Here is a 26,616-nt window from a genome sequence, read left to right on the forward strand (position 1 = left end):
TTCTTTCCTCAAATGATTCTCCGACATTAACCGCTTGAGCAGTTGGGATTATAGGTGTCAGCCACTGTGCCCAGCACTTGTAGCTTTCTTTGACTAATGTTAGCATGGTAAATCTTTTTCCATTCTTTTGCTTCTAGTCTATTTGTGTTTTTTATATTCAAAGTAAAAAAAAAAAATCCTAAAGTTTCTCGTAGGCAGCATAAAGCTGGTTTTCAATTTCTTAGCCAATTGTGCAATCTCTGCTTTTTAATTCAGGGCATTTATACCATCTAAATTTAACATAATTATTGATAGTTAGGTTTCAGGCTATCATATTAATTATTATATTTGTTTCATCTGTTCTCTATTTCCCTTTTCCTTTCTTCTTGCTTTTCTTTGGGTTAATTAAATATCTTTTTAAAATTCCATTTTACCTGCTTTGCTGGCATATTTGTGATTACCCTTTGTTTTGCTTAATTTTAGTGGTAACTTTAGAATTTATAGTGTGGATCTTTTACTTATCACAGTCAAGTTAGATTATTCCACTTCACATGAATTTAAAGAACTTGGGTGGTTTAATTTTACAAATACTATATCACTCACAAAAGATTTATTTTGGCTAAATAATTATCATTGAAAGAGAAATAAAAAATAATAAAAAAAAACCTTATATATTTATCCACAAAGTTATCATCTCCAGTATAAACACATTTAACCTTTATTTTTAAAAGATTTTCTGTGTATAGAATTTTCAGTTGACAGTTTTATTTTGCTTTTGTTTTTAAAGATATTGCTCTCTTCTCTCTTGAATTATGTCCAGTGAAAAACTCCTGTCATCTCTTCTCTTTTTCTTTTTTAAAACTATGTGTGTGTGTGTGTGTGTGTGTGTGTGTGTGTGTGTGTGTGTGTGTATACATACGCCCCCCCTTTTAAATTGTACATTAAGTTCTGGGGTGCATGTGCAGATCTTGCAGGATTGTTGCATAGGTACACACATGACATGGTGGTTTGCTGTCTCCATCCCTCCGTCACCTACGTCAGACATTCCTCCCAGTGTTATCCTTCCTCAACCTCCCCACCCCCGCTGTCCCTCCCCAGCCACCCACCCCGAACATACCCCAGTGTGTGATGTTCTCCTCCCTGTGCCCATGTGTTCTCATTGTTCAACACCTGCTTATGAGTGAGAACATGTGGTGTTTTTGTGTCAGTTTGCTGAGAATGATGGTTTCCAGATTCATCCATGGCTCTTCAAAGGACAAGATCTCATCATTTTTTATGGCTGCATAGTATTCCATGGTGTATATGTGCCACATTTTCTTTGTCCAGTCTATCATTGATGGGCATTTGGGTTGGTTCCAGTTCTTTGCTATTGTAAACAGTGCCACAATGAACATACGTGTGCATGTGTCTTTATAACAGAATGATTTATAATCCTTTGGATATATACCCAGTAATGGATTGCTAGGTCAAATGGAATTTCTATTTCTAGATCCTTGAGGAATCACCATATTGTCTTCCACAATGGTTGAACTAATTTACACTCCAACAATAGTGTAAAAGTGTTCCTGTTTATCCACATCCTCTCCAACATCTGTTGTCTTCAGATTTTTTGACGATCGCCATTCTAACTGGCATGAGATGGTATCTCAATGTGGTTTTGATTTGCATTTCTCTAATGACTAGTGATGATGAGCATTTTTTCATATGTTGGTTGGCCTCATCTATGTCTTCTTTTGAAAAGTGTCTGTTCATATCCTTTGCCCATTTTTGAATGAGTTTGTTTTTTTCTTGTAAATCTGCTTTAGTTCTTTGTAGATTCTGGATATTAGCCCTTTGTCAGATGGGTAGATTGCAAAACTTTTTTCCCATTCTGTTGGTTGCCAGTTCACTCTAATGATTGTTTCTTTTGCTGTGCAGAAACTCTTAAGATTAATTAGATCCCATTTGTCTATTTTGGCTTTTGTTGCCAATGCTTTTGGTGTTTTAGTCATGAAGTCCTTGCCTATGCCTATGTCCTGAATGGTATTGCCTAGGTTTTCTTCTAGGGTTTTTATGGTGTTAAGGTCTTATGTTTAAATCTTTAATCCACCTGGAGTTAATTTTTGTGTAAGGTATAAGGAAGGAGTCCAGTTTCAGTTTTCTGCACACAGCTAGCCAGTTTTCCCAACACCATTTATTAAACAGGGAATATTTTCCCCATTGCTTGTTTTTGTCAGGTTAGTCAAAGATCAGATAGTCGTAGATGTGTGACATTGCCTCTGAGGCCTCTGTTCTGTTCCATTGGTCTATATCTCTGTTTTGGTACCAGTATCATGCTGTTTTGATTACTGTAGCCTTGTAGTATACTTTGAAGTCAGGTAGTGTGATGCTCCCAGCTTTGTTCTTTTTGCTTAGGATTGTCTTGGCTATGCGGGCTCTCTTTTGGTTCCATATGAAGTTTAAAGTGATTTTTTTCCAGTTCTGTGAAGAAGGCCAATGGTACTTTGGGCAGTATGGCCATTTTCACAATATTGATTCTTACTAACCATGAGCATCGAATGTATTTCCATCTGTTTGTGTCCTCTCTTATTTCCTGGAGCAGTGACTTGTAGTTCTCCTTAAAAAGGTCCTTTATATCATTTGTTAGTTGTATTCCTAGGTATTTTATTCTCTTTGTAGCATTTGTGAATGGAAGTCCTCTCTTGACTTGGCTCTCTGTTTGTCTGTTACTGGTGTATAGGAATGCTTGTGATTTCTGCACATTGATTTTTTATCCTGAGACTTTGCTGAAGTTGCTTATCAGTTTAAGGAGATTTTGGGGTGAGTATTTTATTTTATTTTATTTTTAAGTTCCAGGGTACAAATGGAGGATGGGCAGGTTTGTTACATAGGTAAACGTGTGCTGTTGTGGTTTGCTGCACAGATCAACCCATCACCCAGGTACTAAGCCCAGCATGTATTGGGTATTTTTGCTCATGCTCTTCCTCTCCCAACCCCACCCACAACAGGCTCCTGTGTGTGTTGTTACCCTTTGTGTGGCTATGTGTTCCTATTGTTCAGTTCCCATTTATAAGTGAGAACATGAGGTGTTTTGTTTTCTGTTTCTGTATTAGTTTGCTGAGAATAATGACTTCTATCTCCATTCATGTCCCCCTGCAAATGGCATGATCTCGTTCCATGGTATATATGTACCACGTTTTCTTTTATGGGCATTTGGGTTGACTCTACATCCTTGCTATGGTAAATTATGCTGCACTGAACATACGTGTGCACATATCTTTGTAACTGAATGATTTATATTCCTTTGGGTATATATCCAGTAATGGAATTACTGGCTCAAATGGTACTTCTGGTTCTAGATCTTTGAGGAATTACCACATTGTCTTCCACAATGTTTGGATTATTATGGAGTTTACAATCCCACCAATAGTGTAAAACATTCTTATTTCATCACAACCTCACCAGCATCAGTTTCTGGACTTTTTAATAATCACCATTCTGACTGGCATGGGATGGTATCTAATTGTAGTTTTGATTTGCATTTCTCTAATGACCAGTGATGTTGCACTTCTATTCCTATATTTGTTGGCTGCAGAAATGTCTTATTTTGAGAAGTTGCTGTTCATGTTCTTGGCCCACTTCTGAATTTTTTTTTTATAAATTTATTTAAGTTCCTTGTAGATTCTGGATATTAGACCTTTGTCAGATGGATAAGATTGCTAAAATTTTCTCCCACTCTGTAGGTTGCTTGTTCACTCTGATGATAATTTCTTTTGCTGTGCAGAGCTCCTTAGTTTAATTAGATCCTGTTTGTCCAGTTTTGCTTTTTTTGCAATTGCTTTTGATATTTTTGTCATGAAATGTTTACCCATGCCTACGTCTTGAATGGTATTGCCTAGATTTTCTTCTAGGGTTTTTATAGTTTTGGGTTTTATATTTAAGCCTTTAATCCATCTTGAGCTAATGTTTTTATAAGGTGTAAGAAAGTGGTCCAATTTCAGCTTTCTGCATATCGCTCGCCTATTCTCCCAGCATCATGTATTAAATAGGGAGTCCTTCCTTCATTGCTTGTTTTTGTCAGGCTTATCAAAGATCAGGTGATTGTAGATATTTAGTCTTATTTCTGAGTTCTGTATTCTGTTCCATTGGTCTATGTATGTGTTTTTGTACAAGTGCCATGCTGTTTTGGTTACTGTGGCCTTGTAGTATAGCTTGAAGTCAGGTAGTGTGATGCTTCCAGCTTTACTCTTTTTTGCTTAGGATTGTCTTGGCTATACAGGCACTTTTTTGTTCCATAAGAAATTTAAAGTAGTTTTTCTAATTCTGTGAAGAAAGTCAGTGGTACCTTGATGGTGAGCACATGGAACCTATAAATTACTTTGGGCAGTGTGGCCATTTTCATGATATTGATTCTTAGTCTCCATTAACATAGAATGCTTTTTCATTTGTTTGTGTCTTCTTTGATTTTCTTAAGCAGTGGTTTGTAGTTCTCCTTGAAGAAGTCCTTCACTTTTTTTTTTGTTAGTTGTATTCCTAGGTATTTTATTTTCTTTCTAGCAATTGTGAATGGGAGTTCATTCATGATTTGACTCTCTGCTTGTCTGTTGTTGGTGTATGGGAATGTCTGTGACTTTTGCACAATGATTTTGTATCTGGAGACTGCTAAAGTTGCTTGTCAGCTTGAAAAGCTTTTAGGATGAGATAATGGGGTTTTCTAGATATAAGATCATATCATCTGCAAACAAAGAAAAATTGACTTCCTCTTTTCCTATTTGAATATCCGTTATTTTTTTATCTTGCCTGATTCCTCTAACCAGAACTTTCAATACTATGTTGAATAGAAATGGTGACAGTGGGCATTTTTATCTTGGTATGTCCCTTAATTCCTAGTTTATTGAGAGGAGTTTTTTTTTTAACATAAAGGAATGTTGAACTTAATTGAAGGCCTTTTCAGCATCTATTGAGATAATCATGTGGTTTTTGTCTTTAGTTCTAATTATGTAATGAATTACTTTTATTGATTTGCATATGTTGAACCAGACTTGCATCCTGGGGATGAAGCCAACTTGATTGTGGTGGATAAGCTTTTTGTTGTATTGCTGAATTTGATTTGCCAGTATTTTATTGGGAATTTTTGTATCAATGTTCATCAGGGATATTGGCCTGAGGTTTTTTGTTGTTGTTGTTTCTCTGCTAGGTGTTGGTATTGGGATAATGCTGGCCTCGTAAAATAAATTAGGGAGGAGTCCCTCCTTTTTAATTGTTTGGAATATTTTCAGAAGAAAGGCTATCAGCTCCTCTTTGTACCTCTGGTAGAATTCAGCTGTAAATCCATCTGGTCCTGAGCTTTTATTGGTTGGTAGGCTATTCATTACTGCCTTAATTTCAGAGATTGTTATTGGTCTATTCAGTGACTCAACTTCTTCCTGGTTCAATCATGGGAGGGCATATGTTTTCAGAAAGGTATCCATTTCTTCTAGATTTTTGAATTGATTTGCGCACAGGTGTTTATAGTATTCTCTGATAGTTGTTTGTATTTCTGTTGAGTCAGTGGTGAGATCCCCTTTATCATTTTTTTTATTGTGTCTGTTTGATTCTTCTCTTTTATTCTTTATTATTCTAGTTAGCAGTCTGTTTTCTTAATTAAAAAAAAAACAGCTCCTGGATTTATTGATTTTTTGGAAGAGTTTTTCATGTTTTTATCACTTTTAGTTTCCCTCTGATCTTGGCTATTTTTGGTCTTCTTTAGCTTTGTGATTTGTTTGCTCTTGGTTCTCTAGTTCCTTTAGTTATGATGTTAGAATGTCAATTTGGGATCTTTCTAGCTTTTTGATGTGGGTGTTTAGCACTATAAATTTCCCTCAACACTGCTTTAGCTGCATTCTAGAGATTTGGGTATGTTATCTCACCATTCTCATTAGTTTTAAAAAACTTGACTTCTTCCTTAATTTCATTTTTTTTACCCAAGAGTCATTCAAAAGCAGGTTGTTCAATTTCTATGTAGTTGTGTGGCTTTGAGTGTTTCTTAATATTGAGTTCTAATTTGAGTGTGTTTTGTTCTGAGAGACTGTTATGATTTCAATTAGTTTGCATTTGCTGAGGAGTGATTTACTTTCAGGTATGTGCAATTTTAGAGTAAGTGCCTCATGGTGCTGAGAAGAATGTATATTCTGTTGTTTTGGGGTGGAGAGTTCTGTAGACATCTATTGGGTCCATTTGATTCAGAGCTGAGTTCAACTTCAGATATCTTTATTAATATTCTGTTTCAATGATGGGGGGATGTTAAAATCTCCCCCTATTATTATGTGTGGGAGTCTAAGTCTCTTTGCTGGTCTCTAAAAACTTGTTTTATGAATCTGGGTGCTCCTGTATTGGGTGCATATATGTTTAGGATAGTTAACTCTTGTTGGATTGAACCCTTTACCATTATGTAATGCCCTTCTTTGTCTTTTTTTGATCTTTGTAGTTTAAAGTTTGTTTTGTCAGAAACTAGGATTTCAACCTCTGCTTTTTTCTGTTTTCTATTTGCTTGGTAAATTTTCCTCCATCCCTTTGAGTCTACATGTATCTTTGCATGTAAGATGAGTCTCTTGAATGCAGCACACTGATGGACATTGGCTCTTTATCCAGCTTGCCATTCTGTGTCTTTTATATGGGGCCTTTAGCCCATTTACATTTATGGTTAGTATTGTTATATGTGAATTTGTTCCTGTCATCATGATGATAGCTGGTTATTTTGCCGACTTGTTTATATAGTTGCATCATAGTGTTGCTGGTTTGTTTCTGTAGTGACTGGTAGCCACTTTTCCTTTCCATATTTAGTGCTTCCTTCAGGAGCTCTTGCAAGGCAGGCTTGGTGATTATAAATTCCCTCAGTATTTGCTTGTCTGAAAAAGTTCTCATTTCTACTTTGCTTATGAAATTTAGTTTGGCTGGATACGAAATTCCAGGATGACTTTTTTTTCTTTAAGAATGTTAAATATTGGGCCTGGTGTGATGGCTCACACCTATAATCCCAGCACTTTGGGAGGCCAAGGAGGATGGATCACCTGAGTTCAGGAGTTCCAGACCAGTCTGGCCAACATGGCACAACCCTGTCCCTGCTAAAAATACAAAAAGTAGCCGGGCATGATGATGCATGCTGGTAATCCCAACTACTCAGGAAGCTAAGGCAGGAGAATCACTTGAACTGGGAGGTGGAGGTTGCAGTGAGCCAAGATGGCACCACTGCATTCCATCTTAGGTGGAGACTCCATCTTAAAAAAAAAAAAAAAAAAAGAATGTTAAATATTGGTCCCAATCTCTTCTGGCTTGTAGGGTTTCTGCTGAGAGGTCTGCTGTTAGTCTTCCCTTTGTAGGGAAGGACAAAGGGATGGACTTTACTTTGTAGGTGGCCTGGCCTCTGTCTCTGGCTGCCCTTAACATTTTGATCTTGGGGAATCTGATGATAAAGTGTCTTGGGGTTGATCTTCTCATGGAGTATCTTACTGGATTCTCTGTATTTCCTGAATTTGAATGTTGACCTTTCTTTCTAGGTTGAGGAAGTTCTCCTGGATGATTTCCTGAACTGTGTTTTGTCCTCCTCATTTATTTCAGGTACCCCCAACCAGTCATAGATTAAATCTTTTTACATAATCCCATAGTTCTCAGAGGTTTTGTTTGTTCTTTTGTTCTCTAATCTTGTCTGCCTGCCTTATTTCAGCAAGAGAGTCTTCAAGCTCTGATATCCTTTCTGCCTTTTGGTTTATTTGGATATTGATACTTGTGTTTGCATTGTGAAGTTCTTGTGTTGTGTTTTACAGCTCCATCAGGTCATTTATATTCCACCCTAACCTGGTTATTTTGGTTATTAACTCCTGTAATGTTTTATCCTGGTTCTTAACTTCTTTGCAATATGTTAGAACATTCTCCTTTAGCTCAGTGAAGTTCATTATTACCCATCTTCTGAAATCTACTTCTGTCAGTTCATCCAGCTCAGCTTCATCCCAATTCTATGCCCTTGCGAGAGACATGTTGTGATCATTTGCAGGTGAAGAGAGACTCTGGCTTTTTGAGTTTACAGCATTTTTGCGTTGATTCTTTCTCATCTTCAAGGGTTTATCTACCTTTGATCTTTGCGTCTGCTGACCTTTGGATGGGGTTTTTGTGGTCTTTTGAAATTGATGCTGTTTTTGCTTTCTGTTTGTTCTTTAGCAGTCTTCCCTAGGGCTGCTGTGGTTTGCTATGGGCCTACTCCAGACCCTGGAGTAGGGTACTTCTGACCCCTGGAGGTATCACCAGTGGAGGCTGCAGAACAGCAAAGATGGTAGCCTGCTCCATCTGCTGGGCACTCTGTCCCAGTGGGGCATTGACCTGATGCCTGCTGGAATGAACCTGTATGCAGTGCCCAAAGACCCCTGTTAGGAGGTCTCACCCAGTCAGGAGAAACGGGATCTGGGACCCACTTAAATAAGCAGGAATTTCCCTGGTCCAGACTGCCTGAACTCCTCAAAGCTTGCTAGCAGAAAAGGCTAAGATTGCTGATCCATGATACCACTGCTGCCCCTTCTCCTAAGTGGTTCTCTCAGACAAATCAGAGATCTGTCCTTAACCCCCTGGCTGGGGATGCTGAAAATCCCTCAGGGAGGCCCTGCTTGGTGAGAAGGAATGGGTCAGGGTCTCGCTTAAAGAAGCAGTTTGGCCATGAACTCACAGTGACTATACTGTGCTGGGCTGTGCTGTGGGGAATTTCTCCTAGTCCAAACCACTCAGTCTTGCTGGCACCAACAGCAGGGGAAAATGGCCAACTGGAGCCACAGTGGTAATGGCCACCTCTCCCTCCCAGGACTCTGTCTTCTTAGGCAGGCTCCAGCCTGCCCTGCCCACTGGCCAGAAGGGATTTCAAGCTAGTGGGTTTTAGCTTGTGGTGTTCCATGGGACATTGTGCCATTGAGCAAGGTCACTTGGCTTCCTGGCTTCAGCCCCCTTCCCATGAGCGTTGATGGATCTCCTGCCTCACTAGAGTTCCTAGAACCAGGGTATGCAAAAACTCCTATGTCTCAGTGCCTGCCTGAGGTGCTGCCCACCCAAGCTGCTGCTGTGAGTCTGCACAGCTCTGTTGGGACCCAAGGCCTTCATGGCATGTACTCATGAGGGGATCTCCTGATCCACAGGTTACAAGGATTCATGAGAAAAGCATGTTTTTCAGGGTATGGTAGCACAGTCTCTCACCACCTCCCTTGGCTCGGGGAGGGAGTTCCTTTTGCCCCATTCAGCTCCCAGGTAGGTGGGCTCTAAGTCCACTCCACCCTGTTTTACCTTGCTCTCCATGGGTTGCACCAACTGCTAGTCAGTCCCAATGAGAGAACCTGGGAGCCTCAATTGAAGATTTGGAATTCACGTGCTGTTTTTGTTCTTCTCAGTGGGAGCTGCAGACTAGAGCTGATTATATTTGGCCATCTTGACTGCTCCACTGCTGTCATCTTTATGTTTGTTCCGCTCTATGTAACATGTCTTTGTTTTCTGGATACTTTTAAGATTCTTTATTATGAGTTTTGAAATTTTTGGTTATAAGCTATCCTGGTGTAGTTTTCCTCATGTTTCTTGTGATTAGGGTTTGGTAAACTTCTTGGATCTGTGAACTTAAATTTTCATTAAGCTTGGAAAGTTTTGGGCCATATTTCTTTAAATATTTTTCTGTATCTCACTCCCTTTAAGGAAATCAATTCCACTAAAGTTGTATCACAGCTAACTGATGCACATTTCATCTTTTTTGGATATTTTTTTTCCTCTATGGATTCTATCTTGGATAATTTTTTTCTTTTCTTTTTTTAAAGAGACAGTCTTGCTCTGTTGCCAAGGCAATCATGGCTCACTGCATCCTTGAACTCCTGAATCACTGCCTTGGATAATTTCTAATGTTATGATTTTGGATTCATTAATCTCTTTTTCTGGAATGTCCATTAATTTTAACTTCTAAAAAATCTCAGACATTGCAGTCTTCTGTTTTTAATATTTTTCATATCTTTGCTTAACATTTAAAAATATGGAATGCAGTTATAATAACCATTTTAATGTCTTTCTCTGTTAATTGTAACATCTGTATAAGTTCTGCATTAGTTTCAACTTATTGATTCAGCTTCTTGGTATATCTTATTTTTTTCCCTCTTTACATGGCTGGTAATATTTCATTAGAAGCCAGACATTGCATTGTAAGTGTTAGGTGCTAGGCATTATGATTTCTGTAAACCTCCTTGAGGGTTTTTTAATTTTAATTTTAATTTTTATGGGACACAGTCAAGTTATATGGGAAAATTTTGATCCTTTCAGGTTTCACATTATGAATTGTTAGGTGGGTCTGGAGCAGTTTAGTTCTGCTCCCCGTGGGGAGTGTGAATAACTGTATCCTGTTATTCTTTCAGATGCATCTTACTTGGTCTGAAGTTGTTTCCTCACATGCATGTGCTAATCAATCCTCTGCTAATCAATACTCAAGGAATACCTTTTGCAGATCGCTAGGGTTCTCTCTGTGTGTAGTTCTTTTTTCTCTAGTAATCTTTTCCATGAACTCTAACTGTATTGGTCTTCCTATACATTTAGCTCAATTTTTTCAACTCAGGGAGTCAGCCAACCTCTGTCTTAGTAATTTCATGTGCTATGACCTGAAACCTTTCATTGAGACAGGAAGCTGGGGGAATTATAGGACTAACTTGTTTTGTTATTTTTCAGAGATCACAGCCCATTGTTGTATTATGGCCAGTGTCTTACAAACTATTGCTTCATGTGGTTTATCTGTTTTGGGTTTTTTTGGCTTTTGTTTCAAGTGACAGAGTATATTGGCCCCCCATCTCTTGGCCAGGGGTGACTTAACAATATCCTCTTATGCTTTCACAAGATCCATAAGAAATCTGTTACATACATAATTTGTTTGGGCCCCCAAACCTGATTTATTCAAAGCAATATGATGTTTTACTGCTTTTTCATCAAATCTTGAGCTTCCATCCCTTATTATTACTCTTTTCATGTCAAATCTTATGATTTTCTACTTAAGAGAAAAGATGATAATAAACGTGCCAGCAGTTTTACAATTTCTCTGTTATCTATAAAAACTCTGCTTTCCCCAAGCTGTGAGAATTTGCATTTATCATTCTTGTTTTTGCTTCCAAGTGAGAGGTTATGGAAGAAAATACAGAGAGATATATACACACTTCTGCCTCTCTCTAGTAATTTTGGCATATCTCAGCTCCTTTTCATCAATGTTGCATATTTATTATTTGTCTTTGTTTTTATCTTTTCTACTGCTTATTTTTAAATTGATGTTTGTTGAAGAGTTGGGTTATTAACTGTTTTTATATTCTTCCTGGTAGATATCCACTGGGATTTGAGTTATAGAATTTCATTTTTGGAGTTTCCCATTAAACTGCTGCTAAATTTTCATTTAGATATGCAATTATCAGCAAGATGATTAAAGTTGTGTTGTTCTTTTCTTAAAAGTATGTGCTTTTACAATCATTCTCAGTCATTTTCTTATTCCATGTATTTTATATTAGAGAAGAATCTGGCTGCCTTTTTGTGCTTCAGTATTTATATATTACAGTGGCAATGTATTTTATATTATGTCTTTTTTTTTTTTAACCTAACAGCCTCCATCATTTTCTCTCTCAAGTTTAAATATTTTATGACAGGTATAGCTTTTCTTTAAATAAGGCAATATTCTATCACCATCTTCTATTTTCACCTATCTCATTTGAATTAGCATTGTAGAGGGAGCCATCACTTATCAAAAATACACTTGTCTCTAGCAGAAGATCCTCTTATTTGGCAACCATCATAAATATTAATTTCAATTAAAATATTTTTAAGGGAAAATAACTTACGCAGGTCCATAGTTGCATACAAATATCACAGATGAAGCGCCCCCAAGGTCAGGACATGCTGCAGCTGCACAACCAAGATAAACTGAATTGGCCCAAACCACCTATAAAGAAAGGCATTTCAAGATAAAACATGCAAAACATTTCTATGCAAACAATGCATTTTGAGAATTGCTCTAATCTTTGTCATGCTACAAAAAGAATGTACACAAATATTTATTAGTTACATATTTTTTATAATTTCTGTATTTAGTTTAAAATTTTTATTTTGTTAAGGCTGCTTTCATGAGTGCTACCTAGCTAGTTTTTCCTTGCTGGTAATTCTCATAAATCAAAACAAGAATATAATATATAGCCAAATTAATAGTATAATATATAAAATAATTTCTTCTAGATTATTTATGAAATACACTTTAATTCTATCTATGGGTATATAATACAAACAATATCAAAATCAGACTGTAAATGGAAACAATAACATATTTGTTTTTCTCAGAAAAATTCTACATAATTTATAATTACATTTTAAATTTTGCAATCTTAATCATATTCTTACCTTTGTCAAGTCACAAAGTAAGGATTAAAAACATATTGAGTTGATTTTCAAAGATGCCTGCCATAAGGAAGGTAAATCTTAATTTTTATCTAGTTGCAAAAAATAGCAAAGTTATGCAAAAGGAAGAAGACTTCTATGGAAAACTAGTTATGGAAGATAGGAACCTTACTATTTTTTTGTGACAATGATAGAATAATTCTTTTTTCATTTTCCAAATAAACACAAAAGGGAAGAAAATATTGATGTACTCCATTTGAAAAATAATCCAAGGAATTCAGACACAGAATAAATTTTGACAACACAAATTTCTGATCTCATTTATTTTACTTTATTATCAAAACATACTAACCTATTTCATAAATTGATGTATCAGTCAATTTTTTTCCATAGGCTTGCTCTAGCCAGAATCAGTAGTTTTGCAAAATATATTTTACTGCCTTTTTGTTTGCCTGAGAGGCAGTAAAGTGCAAGAAAAATACAGTGAACTGAGAATTTAAAAATGAGTTTTGGGAGGCTTAGGCAGACACATCATGAAGTCAGGGGTTCAAGGCGAGCCTGGCCAACATGGCAAAACCCTGTCTTTACTAATAATACAAAAATTAGCCAAGTGCGATGACACACACCTGAAATCCCAGCTATTCAGGAGGCTGAGGCAGGAGAATTGCTTGAACCCAGGAGGAGGAGGTTGCAGTGAGCTGAGATCGTGCCATTGCACTCCAGCCCTGGTGACAGGGAGAGACTCTAGCTCAAAAAAAAAAAAAAAAAAAAAAAATTAGTTTCACTTTCAGCCATCTGTGTGATTTTGTTGAGTAAGTGACAGATCAATTCTGGGGTAGCTTCCCACTTAATGAAATGAGATAAAGTGAGATCATTAAAAGAGTGTTTTCCTTTTGAATGTTTTGAACAATGAACAATGAAACTAAAATATATATTTCAAAAAAATCATGTTTAACAATTTGGCTCATGAATTACTACACCAAGAAATTCGATTCCACTCTTAATTGTGACTCTTGGCTCTTGGAATGGTGAAAATAAATGTTGACTATGTAGGTTTATGACATATGGCTTTCATTAAAGAAACGATGTAATATTAATATGAACATTGGATGTAACTCTAATATGAATACCAGTAGGTGGCAAATGCAAGAAAACTGTCTCTTATTTTGTTTAGAACATTAAGCAAGATATAGTTGTTGATTTTATAAGCATATAATCATTCCTAATTATTTAACCTTGTGTGTAAACTAGCCAATGAAGAGTAAACTCCCCTTTCTGATCTAGCAATACTAAGGGAAAAGGGGCATTTGGGAACAGGCTTTTTTTTTTTTTTCTTTACCACAAAAGAGAACAGAAATGATATATAAAAGCTATGACTCAGCCTTGATGCCATATTAGGGATATTGCATCCTTTTGTTATAGGACATCTGACATTTGATTCATTCTTTCAATTTTCTGGGGAGTAGCCAAACTGTATTCTTTACCAACATCTTTCCTGATATCCTGGAGATTGTCTAGACTTAGAGCATCCTGTTGTTGAATGAAGAGTGAACATAAAGGGAACATGGAAGTTGCTGTTATTTGTTCACTGCACGTCTGATAAGAATGACTTTAAGATCCTGTATAGGAATTCAACTTAGAGAAATGAGTAAGTTTAGAGAAGAAGATGAACCTTTCTATTGCTTAAACAGGCTCTCCTAGCGGCTCAGTATCATATCTGGGATTAAAGTTTGGCCAAAAGATAAATTTTAGAGACATTTACACTTGGACCTGAAATAATTTTAAAAATTGGGAAAATAATAGGAAGTAACGGTTTTCAAGTCATTAGGCAGCACAACATAATAACCCTGAGATTTGGGGAAAAAAGATGTAAACTGTATAATTGTCTGGTTTATTGTCTGGAGACAGCTTCTAGATTATGGTTGAGAGAGTCTGATTGAGGATCTGGGGGAGACCAAGGATGGAGAAGTTTAGATGGCACAGTACTGAAGAGGTGAGAATTGTACAGTGACATACTAGGGCAATGTGCAGAGTGTCCTCATCATCTGTTCAGCAAAATACTAATCAAAACATGCATGTGTAGAAACTAGTCTAGGGCTGAGAAAGACCCATTTACAACAACTAGAGGAAATAATGGCAAGGTTTACACAAAGCCAGAAATAGAACCTATTTCCACTTTCCAAATTTGACAATTTCATAATTCTCAAGGCATTAGATAGAATATACAGAAAAATATTGCCTCAGTAGTGAGAGATCATTATCAGCTCTAGACTAAACACTACTTTTACTCTACCTAACATATTTTAAAAGCAGGAACAAAGAGGATCAAATAAATTTCAGGTAACTTAGCTGTACCCAAAAAGACAGCTCAAGAATATTTATTATATACAAATAAATCCAGCACCCAACAAGGCAAAATGTACAATATTGGGAATATGGAATATAATAAAATTTACCCAATATGATATGAGAAAAGAAAATTTGATTCATAACAAAGAGAAAAATTAACCAATTGAAACTAACACAGAGCTAATATAGATACTAGAACTAGCAGCGAAAATATTATTACAACTCTATGTCTTATGCTTAAAAAACTAGATGAAAGAGCAAACATATTAGGTTTATTCATTGAAGATGTAAAAATATCAAACTTGTAAAGATACAAACTTTAAGATATAATATTGAAAACAGGCTGGGATTAACAGTAGACTAAACATAACAGAAGAATAGATTAGTAAATTTAAATATGTAGCAATAAAAGTACTTGAATTAATCATTGAGAGAAAAAAAATCAAGGAAAAAGAGACAAGAGCATCAATATACTGTGGGAAAACTTCAAACAGTTTTCTACATGAGTGACTGGACACTGGAAGAAGAGAGAGAGTGAGAGAAATAAGTATTTCCAGAAACAATGGCCAAGATTTTTCCAAATTTGATTTAAGCTATACACTTACAACTTCAAAAAGGCCAATGAACTACGTGCAAGAAACATGAAGAAAACTTTGGTATATTATTATTAAATTGCTCAGGACCTATGGTAACAGGAAAAATTTAAAGACAGTCAGAAAAATAAAGGCATTTTACATACAGAGAAATACGAGGATTACAGCAGATTTCTTGTTGGAAGCAGTGCAAGTAAGATGACAGCGGAGCAAGATTTTTAAAGGTCAGAGAAAAAAAAACTCACTTCATAGAATTCTGTTTCCAGTATAAATATCTCTCAAGTGAAGCCAAGTTTTTCTGGCAGCTCAAGAGAAACTCAGAAAAAAATTCTAAAATAACTTTTTGGCAATTAACATATACACAAATAAGAACTAATCAATAAGATGTCAAATATTTACCTGTGTAAAATGGCTACAAACTTTGGAACATGACAGACTATTAAAATCATAAAATTGGGTTTCATTATACCAAAGAGTAACGGCCCGTTTTGGTGTGAATAACTTTATTCCACCTGACCAGATATTTTCTCCAATAAATTCAAGAGGTGCATAACATCCATATGATACATCCAAACAGCTGTTATGTTCATATTTGCACTGGTTTGCCCATGTTTGAGCCACTTTTGCTAAACCTTTATCCCAAATCTGAAAGATAAAAATAATTTAAATTGAATAGTGCATAAGTATTTGTATTAAAATTATTATAATGATTTTAATCAATTAAATTTTGCTTAAATTTATTATTTTAATAAGAGAGGTTTTCTTTGGTATTTATTATGTTCACAGTCATTTTTTTAAGTTATACTTCAGAAATACTTATTTATACTCACTCTGTGATAGTTCATTGCTGTATTACCAGTACTTAGCAGATATCCTACATTAGCATCACTGAACAAATAAATCTGAATGTGATTACAATAAGCCAGAATTCAAAGTCTAGTAATTCAGAAGATCATGTTACTTTATCAAAATTAAAGGATGAATATTCACTGATAATTAAAAAGGACAAAAACCTAGGAATAGAAAGAAAGAAATGCCCTTAATTTGATCAAGATGATCTACAAACAAACAAACAGCCAGACAAAAATCTTTTCAAATGGTGAAATATTAAAACTTTCCCTCAAGTTTAGGAATGTAACAAGATATCTGCCCTTGTTATTTCTATTCATTGTACAAGAAGTTAGGAAGCATAATAAAATACATGAGCTGTAAATATATAAGACAAAACATATAAAATGTATAAGGATTGGGATCTATCATTATTCACAGATTACATGACTGGATACTTAAGAATTTAAATGAATACATAAACAATACTATAAAAAATAAATGAATTTACTAAAGTTGAACAATACAAGGAAAATATGTAAAAATCTATTATGTCTCTGTATATTCTACAAATGAATAGCTTCAAAACATCTAATATATATAAATAAATTCAATGAGATACAAAATCTCTATGCTGAAAACTGCAAAAACACCCGGGAAATAAAATTTAAAAGACTTAAATAAATGGAGAGATGTGAAATGATCATGTACCAGAATATTCTATATTGCAAACCAATATTAATCATTACATATAATTTTACTTCGAATCAAACTTCAAGTAGCTTTTTTTGGGGTGGAAATTAATTACAAAATTTATGTGGAAATGTGATATTCCAGGTAAAGCTCAGACAGTCTTTTAAATGCAGAACAAACTGGAGACTTTCTCTACCAGATATCAATATTTATCATAAAGCTATATTAAGATATTGTTATGTTGACACATGTTTAGACAAACAGCTCAATGGAACAGAATAGAGTCCAGAAGCAACTCATGACAAAAGTAACAGTCTTAATATAGGTATATTTGCCAAGATTATTTGTAAACATCTTTTTATTTTTAACTGATTATAAATTCAACAAGAAATTACAAAAATAGTTCACAGGAATCCTGTGTGGACTTCACCTAGTTTTCCCAATGATAATGTTTTTTGTAACAATAGTATAATATAAAAATAAGAAATTGACATTGGTACAATCCACAGACTTTTTAAAGATTTCAATAGTTTTACATGCATTTATTTTTGCAATTTTATCACCTGTATTAGTTAAAATAATCACTCCCACAGTATCTAGATACAGAACTGTTTCAACACCACAAGCATCCTTCATGCTAACCCATTAAGTCACACCCACTCACTACCCACACTTTCTTTAGCCCTGGCAATCACCAATGTGTTTTTCAGTTATGAAATTTTGCTATTTAAAGAAAGTTATGTAAATAGAATCCCAAAGTATGTAACCATTTTGAGATTGGCTTTTCTTCACTCAGCATGCTTTTGAGAGCCACAGGGATGTTCCATGTGTTGATAGTTTGTTCCGTTTTATGGTCAAGTACTATTCCATGGTACAGATGTATCACAGTTTAACTTTCATCTATTGATGGAAATTTGGATGTTTACAAGTTTCAGCTACTACAAAGCTTCCATAAATATTTCTGAGCAGATTTTTCTGTAGCAGTAAGTTTTCCTTTTTCTAGGAAAAAAGTAAAAGGAAAAAGTCCTCACAAGTGCAATTGCAAGTGTAAGTCCTATGTAAGTGTACGTTTAGGTGTTTTTTTCTTTTTTTTGAAACTGCCAAACTATTTCCTAGAGTGGCTATACCATTTTACATTCCGACCAGAAAAGTATGACAGATAAATTTTCTCCATATCTTCACCAGTATTTGGTATTGTCAATATTTTTTACTTTTGCTTTCCTAATTGGTAAGTATTGATATGTCCTTGTGGTTTTAATTTGCATTTCACTAATGGCTACTGATGTTTAACATGTCTCACATACTTGTTTTCCATCTGTGTATCTCTGTGGTGAAATGTCAGTTAGTCTTCTGTTCATTTTTTAATTGATTTTTTTTTTTTTTTTTTTTTTTTTTTTTTTTTTTTTTTTTTTTTTTGAGAGCTCTTTCTCTAGATAGTTGTTTCTCATATATGGTTTGAATATATTTTCTCCTAGTTTATAGTTTGTCCTTTCTTAACTGAGTGCTTTAGAAAGTAGAAGTTTTTTATTTTGATGAGGTCCAATTTGTTGACTTTTTAAAAATAGTTTCTGGTGGTGATCAAAATCGAAATTATTCATTTGATTAGAAGTTTCATCTAGCCCTATGTCCTGAGGATTTTCTCCTGTTTTCCTTCTAGTAGTTTTATGCTTTGCATTTAAATTTATGATTCATTTTGTGTTAATTTTTGCATAAGGTGTAAACTTTAGGTCAAAGTTTATTTTCCTTATATGTTTTAAATGGTATTTCAACACCATTTCTTGAATAGAATATCCTTGCTCCACTAAATTACTTTTGCATCTTTGTCAAAAATCTACCTAGAGGAAAAGAAGTCATTTTATGAAAAAGACATTTGCACATGCATGTTTATTAGCTGCATAATTTGCAATTCTAAAAATATGGAGACAGTCTAAATGTCCATCAACCAACGAGTTCATAAAGAAAATGTGGTGTGTGTATATATTTATATTTTATTTATATATGGACATATATATAAAATATATAAGTAAAAAATATATATACCACACCAAAAATGTTTATATATGAATAAAATATAAATATATTTGCATATATTTATATGTGTATATATATTTGTATATATGTATATTTTATCATACATATATAAAATGTATGTTTTGTATATATTTATATTTTATATATGTATGTAAAATATAAATATATAACTTTTATATTTATATATTTTACATTTATAAATATAAAAGTTATATATTTATATTTTACATACATATATAAAATATAAATATATACAAATATATTTATATGTGTATAAAATATATGCCTATATATTTTATATATATGTATGTATAAAACATATACATATATTATATATAAAGAAATACTACTCAACCATAAAAAGGAAGAAAATAATGGCATTTGCAGCAACCTGGATAGAGTTGGAGACCATTATTCTAATTGAAATAACTCAGGAATAAAAAATGAAACATTGTATTCTCTCACCTATAAGCGGGAACTAAGCTATGAGGACCCAAAGGCATAAGAATTATGGACTTTGGGGATTCAATGGGGAGGGTGGGAGCGACGGGAAGGATAAAAGTCTACACATGGTATACAGTGTACACTACTCAGGTGATGGGTGCACCAAAATCTTAGAAATTATCCATAAATAATATTTCCGCTGGGAGAACTGGCTAGCCATATGCAGAAAACTGAAACTGGACCCCTTCCTTACACCTTATTCAAAAATTAGCTCAAGATGGATTAAAGAATTAAATGTGAAACCTAAAATTATAAAAACCCTAGAAGAAAATCTAGGCAATACCATTCAGGACATAGGCATGGGCAAATATTTCGTGATAAAAGCATCAAAAGCAATTGCAACAAAAACAAAACTGGACAAATGGGATCTAATTAAACTAAAGAGCTTCTGTACAGCAAAAGGAACTATCATTAGAGTGAACAGACAACCTGCAGAATGGTAGAAAATTTTTGCAATCTAGCCATCCTACCAAAGTCTAATATCCAGAGTCTATAAGGAGATAAAATAAATTTACAAGAAAAAAAAAACCATTAAAAAGTGGGCAAAGGACATGAACAGACACTTCTCAAAAGAAGGCCTACATGTGGCCAACAAACAAATGAAAAAAGCTGAACTTCACTAATCATTAGAAAAATGCAAGTCAAAACCACAATGAGATACCATTTCATGCCAGTCAGAATGGCGATGATTAAAAAGTCTAGAAACAACACTGCTGGCAAGGTTGTGGAAAAAAAGGAACACTTTTACATTGTTGGTGGAAGTGTAAATGACTTTACCCACTGTGGAGGACAGTATGGCAATTTCTCAAAGATCTGTAGTCAGAAATACCATTTGACACAGCAATCCCATTACTGGGTATGTACCCAAAGGAATATAAATCATTCTATTATAAACATACATGCACATGTATATTCACTGCAGCACTATTCACAATAGCAAAGACATGGAATCAACCCAAATGCCCATCAATGATAGACTGGATAAACAAAATAATGCTACATATATGCCATGGAATACTACACAACCATAAGAAGGAATGAGATCATGTCCTTTGCAGGGACATGAATAGAGCTGGAAGGTGTTGCCCTCAGCAAACTAATGCAGGAACCAAAAACCACACACCCCATCTTCTCACTTGTAAGGGAGCTGAACGATGAGAACACATGGACACATGGGGAGATCAACACACACTGGGGCCTGTAGGCAGGTGGGGTTGGAAGGAGAGAGAGCATCAGGAAAAATAGCTAATAGATGCTGGCCTTAATACATGGGTGATTGGTTGATCTGTGCAGCAGACCACCATGGCACATGTTTAACTGTGTAACAAACCTGCACATCCTGCACGTGTACCCCAGAACTTAAAAGCTGAAAAAAACAAAACAAAAAATTTTCCGTTTCAACCAAACACCACCTGTTTCCCCAAAATTATTTAAAAAAAAAACCCTACAGGAAAAAATTGAAAAAAATAAATGAAATAAAATGAATTTGATATAGAGTTTTACCAAATGGTTTTCCTGACTCTGTTGAGATGATCATATAATTCTCATTTAATCTATTAAGAGTGACAAATTGTAAACAGCGATTAAATTGCCCCAATCGAAGTCAGATTTCTCAGTTTCTTCATTTTCTGAGGATTTTTCTCTTAATGTTGTTTCCAGTTTGGGTACTGATTATGTTGATTAATTTTCAATTCCTAATCTAACATTTTATTCTTGAGGTAAATCTTATGATACAATATTCTTTATATATGTTGCTGGATTAAATTGACTATAATTTCATTGAAGATTTTGTGCGTCTACATTGAGCTATAACTTTCTAACCTGTAATGTTATGTCTGGTCAGGGTAAAATTTGACTTAAAAATGTTCCAAAAGCCCAGGAGGCAGAGGTTGCAGTGAGCCGAGATCGCGCCATTGCACTCCAGCCTGGGTAACAAGAGCGAAACTCCCGTCTNAAAAAAAAAAAAAAAAAAAGTTCCGAAAGGCTTTCTTTTTCAGTTTCGCAAAGAGATTTGCATGAAATTGGTGTTGCTTTCTTAGAATTCACCTGAATTTTCTGTTAAAAATATTTAAAATTACCTAATTTAGGTAATGGCATAAGACTATTTAAATTGAAGAAGATGCAAATGAATGATCTCATTCATAAATTGGTTAAATATCTCTGTTAAAAGATTTATATTAGGTTCAAAATCAATCTCTAACCCAGGATTCTTTCATTTGTACAGGACAAAGAATATAATATCGAAAAATAATAATATAAATCAAAGAAATAAAAATAATGAGCAATATTTTATTAGGCAAAGTTCAAGCATTTAATTTGTTACTTTGTAAAACATATAGTACAGAATGCAGTATTTATGAGACTTTATGTGATGAAAAACACGGCAACCATATGTGAAACAAAAATTCCAATTTTGATGTAAGTAGTACACTGACATGTACATATGTAAAAAATTATTGTACATTAAAACTAGTGCATTTTATGAACTTCTTCACTAGTAATCCTTCAATAAACAACATATAAAAATATTGTGTCAATTTTATAAAATTTTGATTTTCAATACATTTGTCCATTTATTTTCTTTGTGTTATCAAATTTATTGGCATAAAGTTCTTCAAAATATTCTCTATCCATTTGATGTTTGGAGTTTTTTAAAAGTGATTTTCCATTTCTAAAATTAATTTTTGAGTTATGTCTTTCTTCATTAATCCTTTCTTTTTTGCTAGTAGATTAGAAATTTTATTCATATATAGTTTTAAAAGCAACTTTTGATATTATTGATTTTTGTCCATCATACTTTTGCTTTCAATTTCATCAAATTATGCTCATCTTTAGTTTTATTTTTCTTGTGCTTAATTTACACTCGTTTCCTACATTCTTGAGTTGAAAGAATAGGTCTTGATTTTTAACTGTTTTTCTTTCCTAAAATATTCATTTAATCCTTTTTTTATTTTTACTGATTTTTACTTACTTGTTCTCTTATTCACTAAGGTTAAAATCTCTATGACTGTTTTGTCTCTTTCTCCCCTTTACTTTTGCCAATTTTTGTATAGTAAGCTACATTATTACATTTATTTGCATTAAAGATTGTTGTGTCTTTTGTTTAATTGGCCCTCTTATTATTCCTAAATATCTCCTTTTATTTCTAGGAGTTCTCCCTTTCTTAAAACCTACTTTGGTAGCTATAAATGTAGTGACTCTATCTTAATCTTAGAGTTTGCATAAAGTATTTTTCCATCTTTTTACTTTAATCCTATTTGTGATATGTTTCTGTTACAAAAGCATGAATCATCCGAGAATCTTTATTTTTAATTAAAGTATGTAGTAGTCATTTGCATTTAATATAATTTTAACATGGTTAAGTTTTAGTCTACCATTTGCTATTTTTAATTGATTCCCTCTTTGTTCTTTTGTTCCTTGTTCCTGTTTTCCAAAAATTAATAAAGTACTTTTACTATTCTATTTACTGGACTTTTTAGCTTAACTTCTTTGTATTTTTAGTGGTTATTCTAGATATTAAAATATGCATTCTTAACATCTCATGGTCCATCTGGAAATATTATTGTAATTCTTAACGATATAAGGAACTTTCAGCAGAATAATTCTATTGATGCCGCTCTTCATTTTTTTTGCATTGATTATAATGTGTTTTGTTTCTACATTATTATAAACCCCACAATTCATTGTTATCACATTTGCTTTAAATAGTCAATGAGTACAAAAGAAATATAAAGAATATTTATTATATTTAACCCCCATATTTACTCTTTTTTAAAATCATACAATATACAATAAAACTCTAAAGACATCACCCATATTGCTACTAATATCAGCATTTCTGAATTGAGTTGAAGATTTATTTAGGTCGTTTGTGTCTTGGACAACCCCAAGCTAGTAAGCATTATGTATTAAAATGCCTTAACAATTCTGCATTAAAAAGATGAATTTATTCTTGTTTCATTTCCGATATCTATTTGAATCTTTCTCCTCCAACAAAATATAATTTTCTTACACAGTAGGATAGTACAGTTTTGAATTTATTTTAGTGCCTGAGTTATGATTTTATAATGACTACCATTTTGTTTTGCATTGGATAGAAAAGAGGAAAGGTGGAATAGATAGGACTTATACTTTATCTACATCTGCACAGTACATAAAATAGACTAATACTATCAACGTTTCTAATAATATCATATTTATAAACAAGAAAAAGTTAAAATGTAAGGATAATTTCCAGTCATACAATTCATTGTCAAGTATTTAACATTTTGTAAATTCTTTGAATTATTTGAATACTCCAATGGTTTTTATGCTTATTTTTCATTAGAGTACAGTCTTTTGCCTTATTGTCTATATGATGGAGGTCTGCAAAGTACACAATTAATTCAATGTTTTTGCAATTAAATTTTATATATTTATTATTTTTCATGAAAGTGACTATCTGATGTAGCTCAACTCCTGATTTCAATATTCTTATCCTTGTAATTTTTCTTTTCAGATGAATACTACACATGAAGTGTTGTTTTGATCTTGGATTCACATGATATAAAAATAAGTAAGAGAAGACAATCTCCATTCCTGGGATATTTCTTCGATATCGTGTATCTTGGTTGTGCGGGATGAAAAATGCTAGCCAAAAAATGGAGAAAAGGAAACAAAATAATCCTGTGTGAAGTATTTATAACCTTAGTGGTGCAACAAAGCAACCTCCAAACACTGCCCCAGGAACCGCGCCTTCCCGGCAAGAGACAAGGAACAGCTTCAAGGAATCTACCTTTCCTGTTCACTATCATGACTCTGGAGAAGACAGCCCAGACAAGGTATGATTTTTTTTTTTTAACTGCATATATACGAAGCCCGGACTGAATTAGTACAAGTAAGTCCGTGAAATTTACCACCCAGATACCTTAGGATGAGGTAAATTTAAATCTCTTAAATACCAGAGATTTAAGAGCCCAGCCTCGGTTCTTTCTCACCATGTATTTCATGTCGGCCGCCGGAGGGTTGACTTTGCCCCGCCATTCGTTGTGGGCTTCGACACAGTCGTTTATAAAGTGTGGGTCAGTGATAGATGGGATTTTGGAAGATCCAGTGGCCACCAAACACAGACACAAGGTCCATAAACGACTGAACTTCTTTACAGCCATGGAAGGATGTGGAGGATGCCGACTGACCAGTAACGGCTGGGGCAACCGCATTTCCCCTCCCCCGACACCACACTCTCCCTTGGTTCCATCCTCCTGCACAGGCTCCAGTCCAGGGCGGGGATGCCCAGCAGGCTGGATCCCCTGTCAGTGTCGCTGTGGAGAGGAACAGGCAGCAGGGTTCGCCTTCTACAGAGCCCTGGGCTACAGCGGAAAGCTCTGAGTCGCCGTCTGGTGCTGGGAGTTTCAACCATCCAAACTCCAAACTGCTTTCTGTGTATCCAGTCTGTAATCTGCAGAGCGCGCCCGGATTATAATACAGATTGCAATATGCAAGCCACACAGTGTTAGGTAAAGAACAAGTGCGGGATGCTGACAGTGGGCCAGGTGAGTGCAGAGCACACACACAGCTTCCGTGCATAGATTTTTATTGTTCTAAATAAACTAGAATCATATTGCCACTTCCCTCAGACATTGCAAACAGAGTAACAATAGGCAATTCCTACACAGTGACATACTGTGATACGAAATTATCAACTTGTCAAACATTTAATAATTTGCTTCTGTTTTTTCATCTGAAGAGACTGACTGCTTAGAAAGATGAAAATAGACACCTGGAAGATGTAGCCAAGTAGTTCCTCTTGGCAAAATCTTCCCTTTTTGATAGTTTGGAACAGAGCCACTGTTTGGTGACTAGTAGACTCCAAGAGTTTAATTGATATGCCGAGACTGGGATGGACAGAGTCCATTTCATTGTCTATTTTACCTACATCGCAATATAAGTCAACTTCATTTGGCTTAATGTTTTAAATTCATTACATCAGTTATATTGATATTCAATAAAAACCAGCATTATCCCTCATGACATAAATTTTTTTCAGTATTTCTATGTTTCAAATAAACATCTTTACTTAGTGATCTGAAGTTGTTTACAATGCCATTAAATTCAAGTGAACACATATTTACATCTACTGAAATGTTCTGCCATAGTCAACCTTGACACATACACAAAAAAGCAAAACAAACTACTTTGATGCAGCTGCTATCGTTTTTTTTTTAAATAAAAAGCAGAAAATTAGGTTATAAAAAAGGAAGAAATGCAAAGATCCTAATGGAAATTCTACTGGGCAATAGAGAATATGTTTCTAGTCTACTACCAGCTAATGGAAATTGTTGTATATGCTAATTTTGTGTCACATACATAGTCCAAACTGAGCTTCTGGTATCCCACACCCAAATACACATAGATTTAGACATGAACATATATATGTGTGTGTAGGTATACAGATAGAGAAATAGATACAGGTATGTATAGCTACATGTATCTATACATAAATGTCTCTTCCTGGATATACAGATGTCTATAGGCATATACATATGCATATATATATATGTGTATATACATTTATATATAAAGCTCTCTCTCTATAAATCTATGTGTATACACACATATATATATATGTATGTATGCCTATAGTCATATATATATTTACACACAGAGAGATACAGATGTCTATAGGCATATACATATGTGTGTATACACACACACACAGAGAGAGAGAGAGAGAGAGAGAGAGAGAGACAGAGACTTTTAAGGAATTGGCTCACATTTCTGTGGGGGGCCACAATAAAAAATCTGAAGTCCTAGGTATGGCCCAAAAGACACTACATAACCTGACCATGGGTAATTCTCTGGCCTCTTTCCTGCATTCTCTCCTGGCTTATTCTGCATCAGCCACATCCATCAACTTGTTAAAGATGACCTCTTCTCAGCTCCTTTGCACTTGCTGTTACTTTTGCCTGCAATGCTCTTCGTAGAGTTCCCTTTAGTGAAGTCTTCCCTGATCATTCTACATCCCCTATCTGTCAGTGCCTATCCACTTAACCTGTTATATTTTTCTTCATTGCATTAATTACTTCCTGAATTTATGTTATTTATTTTTTTAACATCTGCCTTCTCTATCAGGTTGTAACCTTCATCACAACAGTGGCTTTGTTTTCTTCATTGTTGTATCTCTAGCATCCTGAACAGGAGCTGAACTTTTAGGCCCTCAATAAAAATTGGTTGAATAAATAAATGAGTTCTTTTAACTTTCTAATAATGTTGTATA

At 34.5% G+C, this 26,616-nt stretch overlaps 1 protein-coding gene across 2 annotated transcripts in view; it reads right to left on the reverse strand.

Moving 5' to 3' along the window:
* The window catches only part of GLIPR1L1 (GLIPR1 like 1), a 45,065-nt gene extending 20,492 nt beyond the window's left edge, over positions 1-24,573 (reverse strand). The window contains exons 1-3 of one of the 2 annotated variants that reach the window (XM_017530637.2): positions 24,338-24,573; positions 15,705-15,950; positions 11,814-11,914 (exon numbers count right to left, since the gene is read on the reverse strand). In XM_017530637.2, coding sequence (XP_017386126.1) covers positions 11,814-11,914; positions 15,705-15,950; positions 24,338-24,559 — 569 coding nt within the window. In that variant the 5' untranslated portion in view covers positions 24,560-24,573. The remainder of the gene's footprint in view (positions 1-11,813; positions 11,915-15,704; positions 15,951-24,337) is intronic. The other variant, XM_017530638.2, reaches the window with a different exon arrangement.
* Positions 24,574-26,616: the final 2,043 nt, after the last annotated feature.

Source organism: Cebus imitator, unplaced genomic scaffold (assembly GCF_001604975.1).
Source record: "Cebus imitator isolate Cc_AM_T3 unplaced genomic scaffold, Cebus_imitator-1.0 Scaffold67, whole genome shotgun sequence".
NCBI classification, from domain to species: Eukaryota; Metazoa; Chordata; class Mammalia; order Primates; family Cebidae; genus Cebus; species Cebus imitator.